At 39.6% G+C, this 18,208-nt stretch overlaps 1 protein-coding gene across 1 annotated transcript in view; it reads right to left on the minus strand.

Moving 5' to 3' along the window:
* Positions 1-69: 69 nt before the first annotated feature.
* The window catches only part of CRACD (capping protein inhibiting regulator of actin dynamics), a 130,178-nt gene continuing 112,039 nt past the window's right edge, over positions 70-18,208 (minus strand). Inside the window, 8 exon segments of the mRNA XM_036382140.2 lie at positions 70-2,883; positions 5,703-5,868; positions 6,906-7,096; positions 8,089-11,482; positions 12,861-13,043; positions 14,306-14,328; positions 14,331-14,373; positions 16,863-17,027. Coding sequence (XP_036238033.1) covers positions 2,723-2,883; positions 5,703-5,868; positions 6,906-7,096; positions 8,089-11,482; positions 12,861-13,043; positions 14,306-14,328; positions 14,331-14,373; positions 16,863-17,027 — 4,326 coding nt within the window. The 3' untranslated portion in view covers positions 70-2,722.

Genomic DNA, 18,208 nt, shown 5'->3' on the forward strand with positions numbered 1-18,208 from the left:
GTAAAAGGTTCTATTTGTAAGGCAAACCTGAACTACATGATTAGCAAAATGAGACACAGAGGACATATATCAATGATTAGATAATTTTGACCAGGTTATAGTTTAATAAGATTTAAAATGACAGTATAATAAACAATTGCACTTTAAAACATTTGAAAAATTAAAAAAGTACACAACAAATACCCCACAATTATACATCTTGTAGTTTTTATACATTACTATATGAACATAGAGGTTAATCATATATAACCTTGTCAAAAGAAATGGTATTTTGTGTTTGTATAAGTTACAAAAAATTGAGACAGTATACTACATAGTGGTTTATTCGGTTCTTAAAACATTTTCGTTGTTTTAAACTGGGTAGTAGTGTTTTGGATTTATTTTTACAGAGTTCCAATACTTTATCAGAAATGGCTGCAACAAAGCTAAAGCAAAGTAAAAACTTCACTTCATTGGTATTTAGTGCAAATCTTTGTTAATTTAACATGAAATGTTACTGTTGCACATGTACACTTTAGAAATGTTTCCATCTAGTACTGTACATAATACAGTTTCCATTGTTACACTAGATACCTTTATGGTTGGAAAAAATCTCTGCTTTGAAGCTTTAGCTTAGGACCATCCTTAATGAAAGCTCTGTTCTATGTGCTATAAATGGATTGTATTGGAAAATTGCATCCTTATGTCATGCACAATAGCACCGAATTTTGCTATGCTTTTCAGAATACCAGTATCTTTAATCCTGATTTACTTCATCTTCTCTGTATTTTTACCTGGCTCCCCCTCCCAATAAATTATTGTAAAGATGAATTTCAGGCAGTTTAGTTATTACATATCCATACTGCAGGCAAACAAACTTGGAAAAATATAAATTTAACTTTAGGATGCACTAATTCCAGGTGCTAGCAGAGCAAAAGGAATTACAGGCCTAATTCTTTCTTTGAATATTGAAGGCATTAAGGTGGGTGTTTTTCCCAAGCATTTGAGAGCAGCATTGTCTCATTTCTGCTTAAAACATACTACTTATGTTCCTGGTAAAGGTTACTTTAGAGATTTTGGTTTTAAATATGAAACTGAGCAAAACTGATGGCTTAAGACACCCAAGAAAGCCCATCTTGCTGCTGCACATGTACTCGATCTAACACATCCATTGTGTTTGTGCTACTGTAACCATGATACTGAGCCCGTTTTCTCTTGGGTGGGAAAGGCTGTACTTGCCAATGATTCTTGCTGAAACTGGGAACAGAGTGTACAACAGGTTTCATTCTGTTTCCTGTGTAGTTTAAAATGCTGTTTCTCATGCTGCTTACAGCAGTTTGGCTAAAACACTTCCATGAAGCATATGTTGTATCATTCTATAATGTAATTTCTTTTCATGAAAATGTCTCCCTTTATGATGTTGTAGGCTTAAAGGTTCCTTTGAGCCTTATGGTTGTAAGAAGACGACTCAATTTTTTTTAAAGTCCTCCTTGTAAAACAAACTCAGTTGATTTATTTAATAGGGTGACATTTTAAAATGCAGGCCTAGAGATTTCTGTGGGATGTTGAGGATAGTGACGTTTTTATTCCATTTATGGACTTTATCCTTTTTTTGTAAGAGGGAGGGGGTTGACATTTCTGTTTTAGTTACGTGAAGTAATAAAGTGTTCAACTGCCACATCAGATACCTGAGATGGGGTAAGTAAACTTCTTCTTGAAGTGTTCTGGCTATATTGGTCAAAGTACAGGAAGTTACCTGAACTGCCTGAAGTTGCATGTGGAGTAAAATCAGGAAGAATGCAGAGTTAAAACTCCTAAAACTCTCACTGACTTACCTCTCAGTTCTCAGTTAACTTCAGTTCTGTCAGTCCTACTCCTGTGGGAACTTCCTGAGACAAATTCTACAGGAATTTGCATTTGCACAGGAGCAGTTTAATTCCACTCAATTGATTTAAAGTTGCAATCCACAATCACTGTCTCTATGCAGCATAAATATGGCCAAGCACAAACAGTGATGCACCCAAATGACTAGAAGAAACAGTGAATCCCTGACTTCTTTCTGAGAGCTTAATGACATTTATTTAAAAATTGTGGCTTTTTAAGTAAGATTAATTGTTTTCTTCTTAGAAGTGAGGGCATATAGATGTAGTGTATTAATCCTATGATGAAAGAAATTACCTCAGCATTTGGATGGTGCCATCACTTATCATTTGCATGTGGAACAGTGTATCCTGAAGGTCTTCCTTAGGGAAAAAGCTTTAAAATAGCAGGCAGAACTGGCAGTTCATACAGTTTAACATGTTTAAATAAATTATGAGTTAAGAGAAGGAAACATGCATCTTCCTTAATTTCAACAATGAAGTTCTGAAAAAATTTCTGAGATCTCAAACATAGAGATCTAAAATTCCAGAACTGAATACCAACAGAATTTAAGAAGCGTCTGAACTCTTATCCTGTTCTGGCCCTTATTATGATACCTGCTAAAATTTACATCCAGTATCTGAGCCCTCTCTAAGTTTTTGAGAGAGTCTGGCTGTGAGATTTTTGCCATGACCTTCTTTAGCTATTTGTCAAAGCAATGGAATATATGACTTGAGTAGACTTTACAGTGAGCTACAGCAAAATGGTAATCAGTTCAGATTTCAGTCCTTCCAATACATGCATTTTCAGTTTTCTCATGTAAAAAGCAGAATAAATAAAAGAAAGCAATTAATAGTCAGCAATAGAGATGTAACTTTACAGTTTACTTTATGATCTGTGGACAGTCACTCCAGGCTTTTGCTTTCCTCTTGGCTAACGCAAGCCAGGCTGGTTCTGTTGACACTGGGTTAGCATCAGGTGTAGAGAATCTCTTGGCCACCTCCTTTGTCACTGGGGTTGGTGGAACAGAATCTGAAATTTCCACTTTTTTATGGGACAGGGAGAGGGAAAAAAATAAACCAACATTAGCTGAATCCTGCACTTTGTTGCAGGATTCTAGAGATTTCACTTTTATGTAACAGTAGATACTTATTTCCAACGCTTTCAGTTAAATCTTACTGTATTAGCAAAATAATCAAGTTGGGAGGAGCTGCGTTTCCTTTTTCAGAGGTGACACCAAGTAATCTAAGTCACAAAAATAGGGACAAAATTTTCAGTCCTTGAGATATCCAAAGGAAATATTTCCAATTTGCTAGTGTTCCACTTTAAATAATCCATTTAAATAATAACATCTACCCCATAGCAAACAATGGGAAATAAAGCTAGGGGTCTTCTCTTTGGTAATGCAGCAGCTGCACACATGTAAACCAAATGTACTCAGTAGTATTCAGATTCCCTCTTCAGTGAAGAAGGTGATCCTATAGCTTCCTGCCTCAATTAACCCTGCCCAAGAGACTGTCCTGAAAAAGAAACCTGCTTCCCCCACTGGCTCTTTGCCACATTTTCTTCCAAGTAGTATAAGACAAACAGCTGTTTCCATAAGGAAATGTGTTTAATAAACAAATTAAATTTCTAAGAAGCAACTTCACAGAGCAGAACCATGGAAGTATTGTAGAGGTCAAGTGGGAAAATAAATTCTGAGACAGTGAATGCCTTTGAAAGCAACCTGAATAGAAATGAATCCTGTCTGAAACATATGGAGTAACTCTAAAAATCTTAGTTACAAAATAACTCCTCACTCATTTCCCCCCCCACCCCCATTTTTTTTTTAAGGGCCAATTTTTTTTTGTTAAATGTTCAGATTCCCCATTACTATTAGTTGCATTTCATTCTGAGGTTTTGAATATGTATAAAAGCTTTAAAATTGTGTAGAAACTTTAAAATTGCATGGATACAAAAAAAAAGTTCTTTCTTTTTAGTGCATCTTTAATCATATATCTTTTATCTGCAAGTAAATGAACAGTAGCAGCAGCAATTTCTGTAGATGGACACTTTGAAAAGGTAATTTTTTTAAATACCATGGTAACTTAGACTATTTTAAAGGTCCCACACTCTTATCAGTTCCTGTTGTATGTGGCACAACTGCAATTTTGAAATACACCACCTTCAAGTTGGGTGCTTTTAATGTCCTCAGAGGAGGACTCTGCAGACTTCCATTTTAAACATATCCTAGGCTGGTCTTCTGTCTTAAATGCTCTTCTAACTGTGGGAAGCCCAAATCAGTCTTATTACCCACAAATACTTGTATACATGTGTAGTTACTAAAGGCTGCCTGGTTCCCAATATAGTCAGTAATCACAGGGAAATCCAGTCACTATTTCTTAAGGGCCAATAGAGTTCTGTACTTTCACTTTAGGTATTTCAAGATTGGTAATTCTTCCTCAATTTCCTTCTGAACTGTCACTCCAGTGCAGACAGAATGACCTTGGATAATTAGGGTTTGGGCCTTTGATCTAATTTGGCATCATCTATTATGATGGAGTTTGATTTCTGCTAGCACTGACCATGTACAACATAATAACACCATGCTGAGTCTTTGGGGTAGGGCTGCAATAGAGCCCCTTTAGAGTTTAACAGGAATGCTGCAAAGCATGAACTTTTGGGGCAATTTATGTAAGATCTTAGAATGCTTTGGGTTGAAAAGAACCTTTAAAGGTCATTTGGCCAACCCAAGATGTTCCAAGTGAAGTTCTCAGGGACATCTGCTCTGGTGTGCAGCTGCAGTGTGAAGATGCAGCTGCTGAATCAACTGAATATAGGCAGGTGTAGGGGTTTTTCAGTTTGGGACAGCCTGCAATGCAGGAGTAGCACTGGTTTAGCCTTTAACAAATCAGTTGAGTCACCTCATTGCTTTCAATAGTTGCATTTCACCGTTCTTGGTGTAGAGTGCTACTGAATAGATGCAGCTGATACATGTATTTACTTTCAAAAATGCTTTTTACTAGCATAACTTTTAAAAAGGTTTCTTCAACACCTATCTCCTCCAAGACCTTTTCCCTAGGACTACCGTTAACCTGAGAAATATATGCAAGTCTGTATTTCAAAAATCACCTCATGCCACCCCAAATATTATTATGCCCTTTGGGGAAGTATTTATTTTAATTTGCCTGCCTTTTCAATATGGGGTAGTTTCAGCTTAACTGAACTGACAGATAAAGCAGTAGGTTCTGGTTCCAAGCCACCATGCCAAATATTTGACTGGGAGGGAAAAATCCTAGAAGCAAAGTAACAGACTACCTTCACCTGAATTGATTATCCTTTGCATTTTTCAAATGAGAATACTTATTTTCAATATTGGGGGGTGAATATTTCTCCTTGACAAACTGGGAGGTGTGAGAACACAGCATGCTTCATTTCCTGCACAAATATATTTTTACAAGTTAAATATCATTCCCTGTCTGTGCTATCCCCCAACCTAAAGGCAAAACAGTACTGCAGTTGCAATTTACAGTAAATCAGATCCCTCTGATGTGCATTAGTCATGTTCCAAAAATACTGTTGAATATGGCTTGGGGAGACAGCCTAATTTAGTTAACTTGAACTGGGGCAATTCTGAGGAATTGCAGCAGTGCAGCCTTAATAACATGGCAAGAACTGGTAAAAGTCTGTTAAAATGATGTATTTCTATCATAATGGCCAGCACATGAGATGGGAATAAGTTGTGTTGTTCTATGAAATGCATTTGTAATTCTAGCAGTAGTATATGAGGGAAACGAAACCCTCTCATTCACTTTCTCAAAAACATGCAATACCATTTCTGAAGTTCCTTATTCCTAGAGTGAATCTCAATCTCTCAACTGTACCTGTCACAGAAGTTGGAAGGGTGTTCGACTTTTTTAGATGCTCCCTTCTTTCTAGTCTTGACGCAGCAGTCTCAATTTTCTTCTCTCCTTCTTGAGTTGTAGATTTCTGCAGTGTGCTTGTTTTGCTGCTGCTACTTTTATTATCTGACTGATTACTTACAGCAGCCTAGAACAGAGAAGGAAAACTGCTAAATGAGAGTCTGTCATATAATGGGTACAAGTTAGAGATGACACACTTGATGCTTTCATTCATCACCTGTCCTTTCTGGCAAAGATTCACAACAATGATACTTCTAAAATCAAAAGTTATTAAAGACTCTAAAAAACCCACCACACAGTTTTATTTGTCATGTTGTCATTTCAGGCAAAATACTGAAGAGTTTGAACCAGCCCTCCCCGTTAAATACAGCACTGAAACATAGTGTACATCTGTGGGTAACTTCACACCCACTGCTGTTTTCTTCCATCAGTTGTCTATGTCTCAGGTTATGCATGCATCCATCAGAAATTTGGTTCTCATAACAAACAGCAAAATATATTTAGTTATCCACACACTCTGCATTTTTGCCATCTTTGATACCTATACAGAACATCACTGTTTCTGCAGCTTCACTTTGGTACGGCAAGCAGAAATGCTCCCCTTACTAATAGAAAGCCATGGAGAGTAAAAAGCTATTTGGAGAACAGGAAAGAAGTGATTGAATTCAGTGCCTGCTTTAGGTCTTTGGATGCATCATGATTGTTCATTTCTTTTGTTCATCTGTATTTTACCCAAATAGTACATGCTGCAATAAAAATAAATTCAGACTTACTAATATTCAGCTATAATTGCATATTCCAGCTGTTATTCCCTAAGCATTAAAGGTTAACATCTCCCGTAAGCTCTGAAAGAACCACATCGCACACAATTTTTCTGTTGCATCCCCTGCACAGTAGTTCTGCTTATGATTGTCATTAACTACCACCTGATACCCTCAGAGTTTACACTAAAATTGCCAAACTATTGCACAGGATTTTCTCCTGGAGGTCTCAGTTTTGCAAGAGGGAACTCCAGACTTTCAGAATACTTTTTACTCTCTGTCATTTTAGCTTTTATGAAGTCTTACCAAACATAAAAAAAATATTCCCACATAACAACGTTAACTATAACAGTTATAATTATGGGCAGATTTTCTAATGGGCAGGTTTCTAAAGATTGCTTACATTTTCTTTAGCCAGTTTCTCTGCTTGCTTTGCCTCTCTGGCTTGTCTTCTCTCTTCCCTCGTAGCTTGCTGCTCACGAAATCCCTTTTGCTTTTGCAGCGCTAATGTAATCCAAAGTGGTTGTGAAGTTTCCACTTTTTCCAACAATTTAGAGCCATCTAGAGAGTGCCTGCTCTGAAGAACAGGCTTTTCTGAAAGAAAACATGACAAGAATTGATTGAGTAATGCACATCTCTTGTCTTGAGAAAACCCCTACAACTACCTTGTGAAAATTCTGGAGCTAAGCCCATTGAATGCCATGTCAGTCACAGACCTTTGCAGACTGCACAACAAATCCTGAAACAGATTTTATGCCTCAGGAATAAGACCTAATTCGACACACTCACCCAGCTGTCCAAATTTATCCTTCTTTTTGTGTGTGAAAAAAAGAATAAAAGTCAGCAGTTCCACTGAGATACTGTTTTAGAAGTGTCCTATGTTTGAAAAATTCGAGAATGAAAAAAATTGGGATTTCCCGATGAAATGCTGAATTCCTGCCTTGGTTTTTTGAGTGTCCTTACTCTGAAAGGGTAATTTTCCCTCTTGTATAAAATACCATTTCAGGACACAGGGGCTTTCAAATCTCTTCTGAGGAGACATTATGGCTACTCTAATTGTTTTCATCACTGAAGACTGCCTCTGAAACAGATTGCTGTGCCCAGCTGTATTGCTTAAATAAAGAATTTGCCCATGATAAGGGGACCTACATCTTAATATTTTTTAAGCTAGATAACATTTCCTTAAAAAGAGAAGCAACAGAATGTAGATTTTAAAAATTACACCATCTGCTCTGGTGACACCATTATCCATGGACCACAGTCTATCACCTGACTCACTAGAGGCAGAGGTAACATCTCTGCTAAGGAAAAACACACACACACACACACACACACTATTGTTACCTCCTTGAAATTAATTTTCTTATGTAGTTTGCAGTGGTCACACTGAATTTATGGGCTTCTGAATTAAATTGTGGGCATGGGAATTCACACTCATTCAGACAACCCTAAGCACAGTGACAGTCCTCCACAAGTAACATGCCAGGTAAAAATTATAACTTAAGACAAAATGTCTTCCTCTGGACCTCCAGTATCTCATTTTGGAAATGTAGATAATAGCTAAGTTTGCTTTAAGAAATACATACCTTTCTTCAATGGCTCAGGCTTTTTGTCATTTTTTTCTCTCCATGGAATACTTAGAGATGGGAAAAATGACTTCTTTTCTTTGACTTCTTCCTCTTCATTTTTGTAGTCATTGGATGGTATGGGTTGGGCTGCATTTGCTCTGTCTTCCTTTCTCCAGCCACCTTCTGATTCAGCTTTAGCCACCCTTTGCCCCAGCATTTCAGATAGGTTTGATCTGTTCATTTTGGAGAGAGGAGATGATGGTGGGGTCTGGCTGGTGGGCTTTGGAGCTAAAGCAGGTTTCTGTGGGACCAGGGATTTGCATGCAGGTTTCTCATGAGTAGGTAGAGCACTCTGGCCGGTGGCTGGTGTGCCCACAGGTCCTGAAAACTCCACCACAGTAACTGAAGACTCTTTTAAATTACCAGGGATGATTGCTCTCCCCGTGCCAGGAGAGGTACTTTCTTGTGAAGTGAAAACAGAGGATTCTTTCTCTCCTTCTGTTGAGGTAAGTGGGTCAGGCACACCATCAAAACTGTCTCCTGCACTGTATCTTTTCTTTTTCTTTTGCTCTGCCTGTTGATCATAATGAAAACGTAAAGAGTAGTTTGTCCTTCGTAACTTTATTCCAAAAGGAGAAACATTTTCTTCTCCATTTGGTGGTGGTTTGTCTGCTTTTTTTGTGCTAATACTCTGCTGATTTTCCAGAGCATTGGGAAGTTCTGGCTGGGGTAATTCCTTCCCCATAGAATGTGGAAAACTTGGAACAAGGAATGATGGAAGATCTTTTGCAAATTTACAGCCTTCAGTGTTGTCTGTCACTTCCCTATGGGTTTCCATTTTCTCTTTAGGCTTTTCAGCTAAGTTATCCTTAAAAGTGGAAACCACATCCTCCTTCAAATCAGCAGATGAGCCAGTGGTTCTCCCCACAGCCACTGTTTCATTGCCTTTTGCCACATTTACACTCTCAGTATCTGAATTGGTTTTTGAAACATCTGAAAACTTCTGCCATGCTGGTGTTATTGAGAACTTTGCATTGGCAGAGAGGGTTTTCCTCAAGTTGCCATGGGGAGCACCGCGTCCTCGGGGTGTCCAGTCATCACTGTGCCTGCAGGCAGTTACTCGGTCTCTCTCATTGTATTTGTTGTTTTCTGCATTCTTTAGGATTCTGGAGCGGATAGAGGCCCACTCAGCCAGTACAGCCTGGTTGTTCAATGCCTCTTGTGCGTGTTTCATTTTACTGCTGCTGGGTTTGGGATCCTGTTTCTTTCTCTCGGACTTCTCTGGAGAGGGAATATCCACATTTTTCCTCTCTTCTGTTAAGCCAAGTAATGATTTGCAAGCCGTGTCCTTAATCTGGTTCAAGTTCACTGCTGTGCCACACAGCTGTGCTCCAGTAACCAAAATAGCTGTGTGGGGTACACACACAGATGATGGGAGGGAATGAGAGCCCTTACTGGTAGTGTGCACCCTGCAGTCTTTGACAGATGGAGAAGAGACTCCTGCTCCTTTGATGGGCATAACAGGACTCAGATTTACCTTCTGAAATATGATCTGTTTATCTCCAGAAGACACTTGAAATGTGAAGGGTCTGGATGCCATTTGTCTTTCATCTACCTCTTGCCACCGAAGTTCTTCCCCTATGCGTTTTTGCTCTTGAGCCTCAACTTCTTTTTTCAGTTTCTGGGCTAGTATTTCTTCTGCTGTTTTAGTCCCCTTTTCTGGCTGTTTGACTTTTTGGAAACTTGATCCTTCTTGGAGCTTCTCCTCTGCTGGATGCCTAGCAGCCCCTCCAGCAGAACACAACTGATCTTTTTCCTGTGGCTGTTCCAAGGATTTTTCTTGTTTTGGCTGAAGATTTTGTCCTTCTGTGTCTACCTTCTGCTCTTTCAGCTTGTTCCATTCATGTCCATTTTGTTCCTTTTGCTGCTTCAGTTCATCTTGTAGTACACAGTCTGAACTTTCCATGTGCATTTGTTTTGTGAGTTTATGTTTCCTCTGCTCTTCTCGTTTCTTCTTCTTATCTGTCGCTTGCTGGGGCTGTTCCTTCTCTGTCTTTTCTTTCTCCTTCAAATGCTGTCTTTGTTCCTCATGTTTCTTCTCTTGTTTGAGGCTCTCAGGCTCTTTCTCCTGCTTTAGTTTTATTTCAGCCTCTTCAAGCTCTTTTTCTTCTAGTTCTTGTTGCTGTATTTCTTCCTTATTTTCTTTCTTGAGCTCTGTTTGTTCCTCCAGCCAGTTTCTTTCTTCTTCCTTTTGACTGTCTTTTTCAGTCCCATGTTGCTTTAATTCTTTCAGTGCTAGCCTCTTCTGCTCCTCCAGCTCTTGTCTCTGTTTCTCCTCCAGATCCTTGTGCTTCTGCTCTTCCCATTCCTGATGCTTCTCCTCCTCCAATTCCTGATGTCTCTGCTCTTCCTGTTCCTGGTGCTTCTGCTCCTCCAGTTCTCGTCTCTGTTGCTCTCTCTGTTCCTGGTTCTTCTCTTCCTCCTGCTTTAGTCTCTGCTGTTCCTCCCTTTGCTGGTGTCGCTGCCTGTCCAGCTCTCGTCTCTGATGCTCTTCTTGTTCCTTGAGCTTTTGTACTTCCAGCTCTTGTCTCTGTTGTTCCTCCTGTTCCTTGAGCTTTTGTACTTCCAGCTCTTGTCTCTGTTGTTCCTCCTGTTCCTTGAGCTTCTGCACCTCCAGCTCTTGCCTCTGTTGTTCCTCCTGTTCCTTGAGCTTCTGTACCTCCAACTCTTGTCTCTGTTGTTCCTGCTGTTCCTTGAGCTTCTGCTCCTCCAGCTCTTGTCTCTGTTTTTCCTCCTGTTCCCTGAGCTTCTGCACCTCCAGCTCTCGTCTCTGTTGTTCCTCCTGTTCCTTGAGCTTCTGCACCTCCAGCTCTCGTCTCTGTTCCTCCTGTTCCTTGAGCTTCTGCTCCTCCAACTCTTGTCTCTGTTGTTCCTCCACTTCCCAGTGCCTCTTCTCCTCAAGGTTTTGTCTTTGTTGTTCCTCCAACTCCTTCTGCATCTGCTCCTCCAGCTCTTGCCTTTCTTCAGCCTTCATCAGCCTTCTTTCGTCTTTATGGCATGTTTGCTCTTCTATTTTCAATGTCTCTTCTTCAAGGAGGTATTGCCTCCTCTCTTCTTCACAGCGTCTTTTTTCCTGTTCTTTTCGCATCTCCTCAAGTTCTTGGCACCTTTTTTCTTCCATTTCTCTTTGTTCTTCCATTTCTACAATCTGTCTTATCCTTTCAGCTTCAAGGATACCCCAGTGATCTTCAATTCTTTTTTCCTCTGCCAGCTGAAGCTGCTTCTGCTCATCTCTGTCCTGGAATAGCTTGTCTGCTGTGAAGCGTCCATTATAACCTGGGTATATGTCCTCATACAGCTGAGTTTCTAGGTCCTCTGGCTCAAATTCTGTTATTGTTAAACTTTGTGATCCCTAAAATTGGAGACAAGTTTGGAGTTACTGAACATTGCCTGTAGGCTTGTTACTCTTCACAGTGAACCAAGAGTTGCAAATGCAAAAAAAAACAATTTAAACAGTGATTTAGATGAGCCAACATATCCCCCCCCAAGTTATGGATTACATCGTCATTGATCCCATGTCTCTCCCCTATTCCAATGATAGCCTTTAAAAGAAAGAAAATATCCCAAGAGTGACTGCAGTCTAACATCAAATATTGAACCACCATTTGGTGTACATTGAGACCTGCCATTTTAAATTTGCAGAAGCCCAAGGAACAGAGCATGAGTTTCATATGCCCAACTCCAACCTTTAAGCCTGAAATAATTAATGCCTGCTTAGGGGCATTGTTTTGCCAGTTCTTTCATTTCAAATTTGATACTTGCAGAGACAGAGCTGTTGCCTGCAGAGAAAAGCTCTGCAAAGCTAGCCAGGAAAGAACGCTCCTCAGGGAAACACAATTTGCTTTCTTTTCACAAATCCTGAGCCAGGATATCTTCCGCATTAGCTGTGCTGAGACTCCAGTGCTATTCTAGGAACCGTGGGAACATATATGGATGGCACAGCCAGAGCTTCCCAGGAATACTGCTCTGTTCTGTACCTGAAGAGAGCTTCCCTTTAGGAAAACAGCTCAGCTAATGTCCTGTTTAGCTATCATTTGTTGAGCCATTGTTTGGCTCCAGTTAACCACTGTATAAACAAGAGGTTTAAATTTAATTTCTTCATTACAAAAGTGATAAAAGCAAGTATAGTGGTGCAGAAGAAAGGGAAGCGGCCTCTCCTGAGCCCTGTGTAGTTGAGTACTCTTGTCCCATTTACAAGAATGAATAAGATGTTAGGATAAAAATCAAAACAGATGTGCAGCAAGTGTACAAAGCTACAACTTTATATTTCTTTCTATAGCTGTTGCAAGAGCTACATTGCTTAAGTCTTATTCCTTCTTATAAGGCAAAGCTATTACCCCTGTCGGAGTCCATGCCCAATTGAGAGAATCTGATTTTTTTCCCAACCAAATTTTGCACTATCTGATTGCGTATATCAGAGCAGCATTAACAGCAACACATATCTTCAGACCTTTACAACCTAAAGTTTTTACTAGAAAAACTAGAATCAGAAAACTCTCATAATGTAAAATCCTAGTGGAAGAACTTCAGGATTAATTTGTAGTTGTCTCAATTGGCAATATGAAAAGTTCTTTGCATCTTCTCTCTAGCTAAGGTTTCAGGTAAATAACAGTGTTAATCAGATCCTAAGTCCTCTGCCTATAGATCCTGGTACACTCATTTATGGTTATTTTGTACCCAGTTTCAAAAGTAATCTCCCTCCTCTCACTGTTTGGCCGGTCATTTAATACCTTTGTCAATCTCTTGTGCTGTCTTGACATCCTCTGCTTTTTTGGCTTCACTGACAGTTTGTGCTTAGCTGCACTGTTGTCTAGACGAGCAAGAGCCTGCGGAACTGAATCCAAATTGATTGTTTCAATTGTGCCAGAACAGGAAAACTGTCTCTTTGGCCGAGCTGACTTCATTGGAGTGAGCTGTTTGTATCACAAACATAAGAAACCATTATTAAGCTATTTGTCCATTAAATAAATAAATATATAAATAAATAAATTACACACACACACGCGTCTTTGCTGGTTTGAATTCAAAGGAATTATTAGCAGAAAAAATTAGACACCCTTGCTTTCCATTATACAAATTACTTTGGACATGAAAGCTGCAGTTCTAATATTTTCCCATTTTCAGTACTACACATTTTTATAGTTTTCACATAAAATTACTTAGACTATTCTATTGAAGTTTATTCACAGTTCAACTTCACTCTGAACTTGTTGGGAATGGGAAAGGCACAGGCAGGGTTTCAAGCAACATCAAACACTGGGACATTTTAAAGTTTGCTTACTGGGAAAAAAATCTACATATTTAAATAATTTTGATTTAAGGAGAAGCAAATCAGATTGACTTATCTAAGCTTCATAATAGAACAGCTACAGAGCTGTACTCTCTGCATGGGAGATGACTGAAGCATTGGATCTCTGACTGGCACAGTGCCTGTGGAAAACTTCCCTCCAGAGCCATGTGGAATTGTCCAAGACAGCTCCAAACAGCAAAATACTAAAGTAAGACAACACTGGCTTTGATGGGTGCTTTATTTCTCGTGCCCTTCAAGTACTTGGGTTCAGAAAGTGCAAATATAAGCAAAGGGATCCAGTGAGACTCTTTTTGTGAATACATAGTGGAACTGTATGTCTAGGCATGTAAGAATGAGCCTGTCATCTGTCTCTTCCATAAGTCATCAAGCTATCATTCCAAGACTTGCATTTGGCATAACACAAATGGAAAAAAAAGACAGAGAAAAAAAAAGGGGGAGAAAACATCTTCTGTAAGGAAAGAAATCACATACATTGTTTTCAAAACAGCTCTGTAATCTTCTGAGGTTAAACATATGCTAATCAGGGAACCAATTACTTAAAAGCTGAGGGAACATTTTGCATATGCTTATTGAATTACATGCAGGCATAACAAAGTATTAGAAGTACTTATGAAAATTATGACTCTGTGATTAATACATCAAATAGAGGAATGCTGCAAGACTGGCAGAGACTGGGTTCTGCTGTTTCTTGCAATCAGCTCTTAAGATTTCTCAGTCTTAGTTATTACTAGCTCCAAAAGTGCACAGTGTTCACAAAATATTGGATGATCAGTCAAATAATGTGTGAAAACAGAAACTGTCAGGCTTCTAATATCTAAAATTAGAATGTAACTCAGTGCAAACCAAGTATGAAAGTTTTTTTACCTTTTCTTCCATTTCATATCCGTTCCAAGAAAATTCATTTTTCTCAAGAAATCTGGAGTGTCAGTGGACTAGAAAAGATTATCACAAACAAGTATTAAAATGGAAAAGATCAGTTAATTATGATTCAAAGAACTTGTGAAATCATATATGTTAGGATAGAATTTTTCCCTCTTTTCTATCCCTTCAGGACTGATGGATAAGCAATTCTTGTTCCTACATGCTCTGAGCTTGGCTTCACTGCTCCTTGAATCATTGCTGTCTATACAGCACTACAAAAATCAAAACACTCAGGCGTCCTTAACAAGATAATCAGTTTCCAAAACAAAAGAAAGAGCACAGTTTTGAAGGATTTTGATCAGGTCTTAATGATTTTATTTTCTCCCAACTTACATATAAGGAAAAAAGATACTAGCCTGTTCAGGCATTTCCTGTGCTGCAAGGAGTTTCAACTCCATGTTCTTGATGACTCTTTTTAGAGAGTCAACAGTTCCCCAGAGTCATGGAAGCCTGGAGAACTAGGACTATTTAGCTACTGTCCCTCTCCAAGCCATCATGGTGAGGAATTTTCAAGGCTTGAAGCAGCATTCATCACAGCCAGAAGTATTGGTTTTAATCATTCTATCACAGTATTACTTCACAACCTAATGTGTGTTGGGATCCCATTACACAACGTGATTGTTAATGTCAAGGCTAAAAGCTCAGCTTCACAACTATAGATTAAATTAAACCCAGAACTCTTGCCACCAATCCACGTTACTCAGTTGGGAAAATCACAAGTCACAGAGCACCACAGGAAACCTGTGCAAAGTAGAGCAGATCTACGTGGTCCTGGTCACCAATTCTTGACAGAAGCCACCCCATCCCCCAAGACCTATGCAGATACACATGCCAAGGAGTTACAAGGCCAGCAGATGAGACAAGAGCAGAAAGCAGGGAAGCTGCCATGCACCAGAATTCTCTGATAACACAGGTAATTAGTAGTGTGCAGAAACAAAAGGAAAGTACTGAGTGCTCTGGCTGACACTATCCATGGAAAATTGTTTTGTTTGTGTCTACAAACTGCCTCTGAGCAGGGACAGATGCTCCTTCAGTATTTGGAGAAAGAATTGTGCAAAGGGATGTTAATTTTGTTTTCAAAACTTAATATTTTAAAGAGTAGCTGGTAAGAACTGAATTTCTCCCTCTGTGTTACACAAAAACACTCTAGCAGGTTTTAGTGCTTGAATTATTGTATCCTTTGAGCTGGAAGTCACCAGGTGCACTAGGGTCTCCTGCAGGACCCAGGAAGAAGGCTGTCTGCAGAGAATCTGTGTTTATCTCAAACACAGACTCTCCCACATTAACAGTGCATAGCCAAACCCTGTCCACAGTCCCACTACACACTTTGTGCTCTGAGGCACACGGGATGCTCTTGATTGACCTTACCAGATCACACCAGAAGGAGTACTTGTTAGGTAAAAAAAATATACTTTAATTTGGTTTAATTTTTATCTATCCAGATCGCCAAGGGAGATGTGTGAGTGTGCAGGTCCTACCCAAATGCCTGACTCCCTGGCAGATTGAGCCACAACCATGAAAGAAGTGGTCACAGAGGAGCTATGTTGTCCCTTAAAGACTGATGAAGAATTTGGGCCAGCTCAGCCATAAATGTCTCTTCAGTGTGTTTGGCTGAACACAGGCATGGGTTGCACAGGTTGCTGCCTTGGCCTTTCACACAGCCAGCATGAGTGTGACTGAACATGAGCGCAGGCTCGTGCCCTGGTGCCCCAGGACCCTAAAGGCCATGTGTACGTACTGGGTGCTGGATGCCTTCCCCAAGGGTTCCCAGGCACAAAACCAGCCTCCAGGCATGGAAGGTTGTCACTGTACTCCTTTCTCCCATTACAGCAACACACTCAACCAGTCTTGCCTTAGAGGCTTTCCAGAGACCCTTTCTCACTCGCCATGTTTCTTCAGTGTCTGAAAAAGACCCTTCTGGACACCTAAATGCCCACAGCATCAAAACCTCCATTAATAATTTGAATAATTATTTGAATTATACTGGTTTTATTTTAGGAAGCATTCAAAATGCTTCTCCCCCTTCTTCACCTTTGGTTCCCATCCTTGAGAAATTATGTGTACTTACTCTAAGACCTAGGATTTTACAGGCTGAAGCTTCACACACCTCTCATTTTGAAATGACTTTCTTTTTTGGTATTTGATGCTGTGAACAACTATCCTTGCTGAGAAGTCCATATTTTAAAATGTTTTCTGTATTAGAAAAAAATTCTGTGTTCTAGCAATACTGGAAGTAATGTCTGCACTGCTGGAAGCTCAGAGCAAACACTCAAACCAGTAATTCTGTGTGACCTGGCTCAGGATGCCAAGAGCATGCTTCCCACCAGGCCAAGAAGCACCAGCTGAGAGATCCCTCCCATGTAAAACAGCCCACTGAGCTCTGCTATGCCTCACTGGAAACATCTGCTACGCCTCAGTGGAAACATCTGCTACACCTCAGTGAACTTTGCTGCTTTAGCACTGCTCCAGTGCCATGGACACGTCAATGTGAAGTGCTTACTTTATTACTGCAGTCTGAGATCACTGTGTCCTGCTGGGTTTCAGTCTCCATGGGGCTGCTGAGCAGTGCATCATCTTCTGTACTGGCATTTGCTTCCCCCATCATCCTTGCAGAAATTGTCATTTGTGGAGGCTGCCCAAATTTAATATTTTTGGCCAACTGTTGCTGAAAAAACAAGAAAAATAAAACAAACAAAATAGGTATTTATATTACAAGCAAAACAAGTCAAGTCCAGGAAGTGCCCCTTCTCTGCCTGAAAGCTGCACAGAAATATTCTGGGTGAGTTCTGACTCTGGACAAAAAAAAAACCAAAGAAACATCCTGAGGCTCACAGTGTTGCAACATGGTGGGCACTCTTTTTCTTTCTCACCACAAGGTGACAAAAGTGAGGAATTTACTACATGATTTCTGATTTTGGATGATCAATTCAAGTTCTTGACAACGTTGCCAACTTTTGAAAATTTACTGTGAGTTTTAAAACACTCAATCTTTTTTTTTAAATCTATGTTCTAGGGTAAAACTTTGTTTATAAAAGCTAATTATGAAGCCTTATTGTTGTGAAGCTTCAGCTTGTGAGAAAAGTGTACACTGAGAAACTAAACTACCCCAAAATGCAACATTTTTATTTCTAGCCCCCAAACCCTGCATCTCATGCATTTGCATTTCTAAAAGGTATCCTTATTTTAATGTTTAGTCATGATTTTTAAATGTTAAGGGTTTGGCACAAACCTCCCTTAGAGAGGAAAATTCTCAAAGCAGGGGAAACCCAGCTCTTTTAAATGCTTGATCTCATGGGAAGAATATACAAACTCATGTCTGCTCATGCTCATGAGCGCTGCCACTCACTGCTGTTGCACAAAGAAGTTTAGGCAGGGGACATGCAAGAGATGGATGGATGGATGGATGGATGGATGGATGGATGGATGGATGGATGGATGGATGGATGGATGGATGGATGGATGGATGGATAAAAAAGCTTTCCCACCATTTATTTTCCATGTTGAAGCAATCTTCTGTCAAAGGTTATAAGGAAGTACTCTTGAATTACATCAAGCATAAGATTAATAAAATAAGAAGCGTGTACTAAGTGTCCTCTAGCAGGGTGAGTTAAAGAAATTGCAGCCCTGGCTACTGCACAGACATGTACCATACAGACTTTGAATATGAACTTTTTGCAAAAGAGAGAAGAAATTCTCTAGAAAGAGCAAATGGAACAAGGAACATTTATGACTACATTCTTTTCCTGAAATATTTGAGATGATCATTCTCAATTAGGAAGGAAGGGACCGATGAGTTATTTTCCTGCTTTGCTGTTTTTCAAGGACAGAAAATTCTCCAAAGGGGAT

The sequence above is a fragment of the Molothrus ater genome, chromosome 4 (genome assembly GCF_012460135.2).
Source record: "Molothrus ater isolate BHLD 08-10-18 breed brown headed cowbird chromosome 4, BPBGC_Mater_1.1, whole genome shotgun sequence".
Classification (NCBI taxonomy): Eukaryota; Metazoa; Chordata; class Aves; order Passeriformes; family Icteridae; genus Molothrus; species Molothrus ater.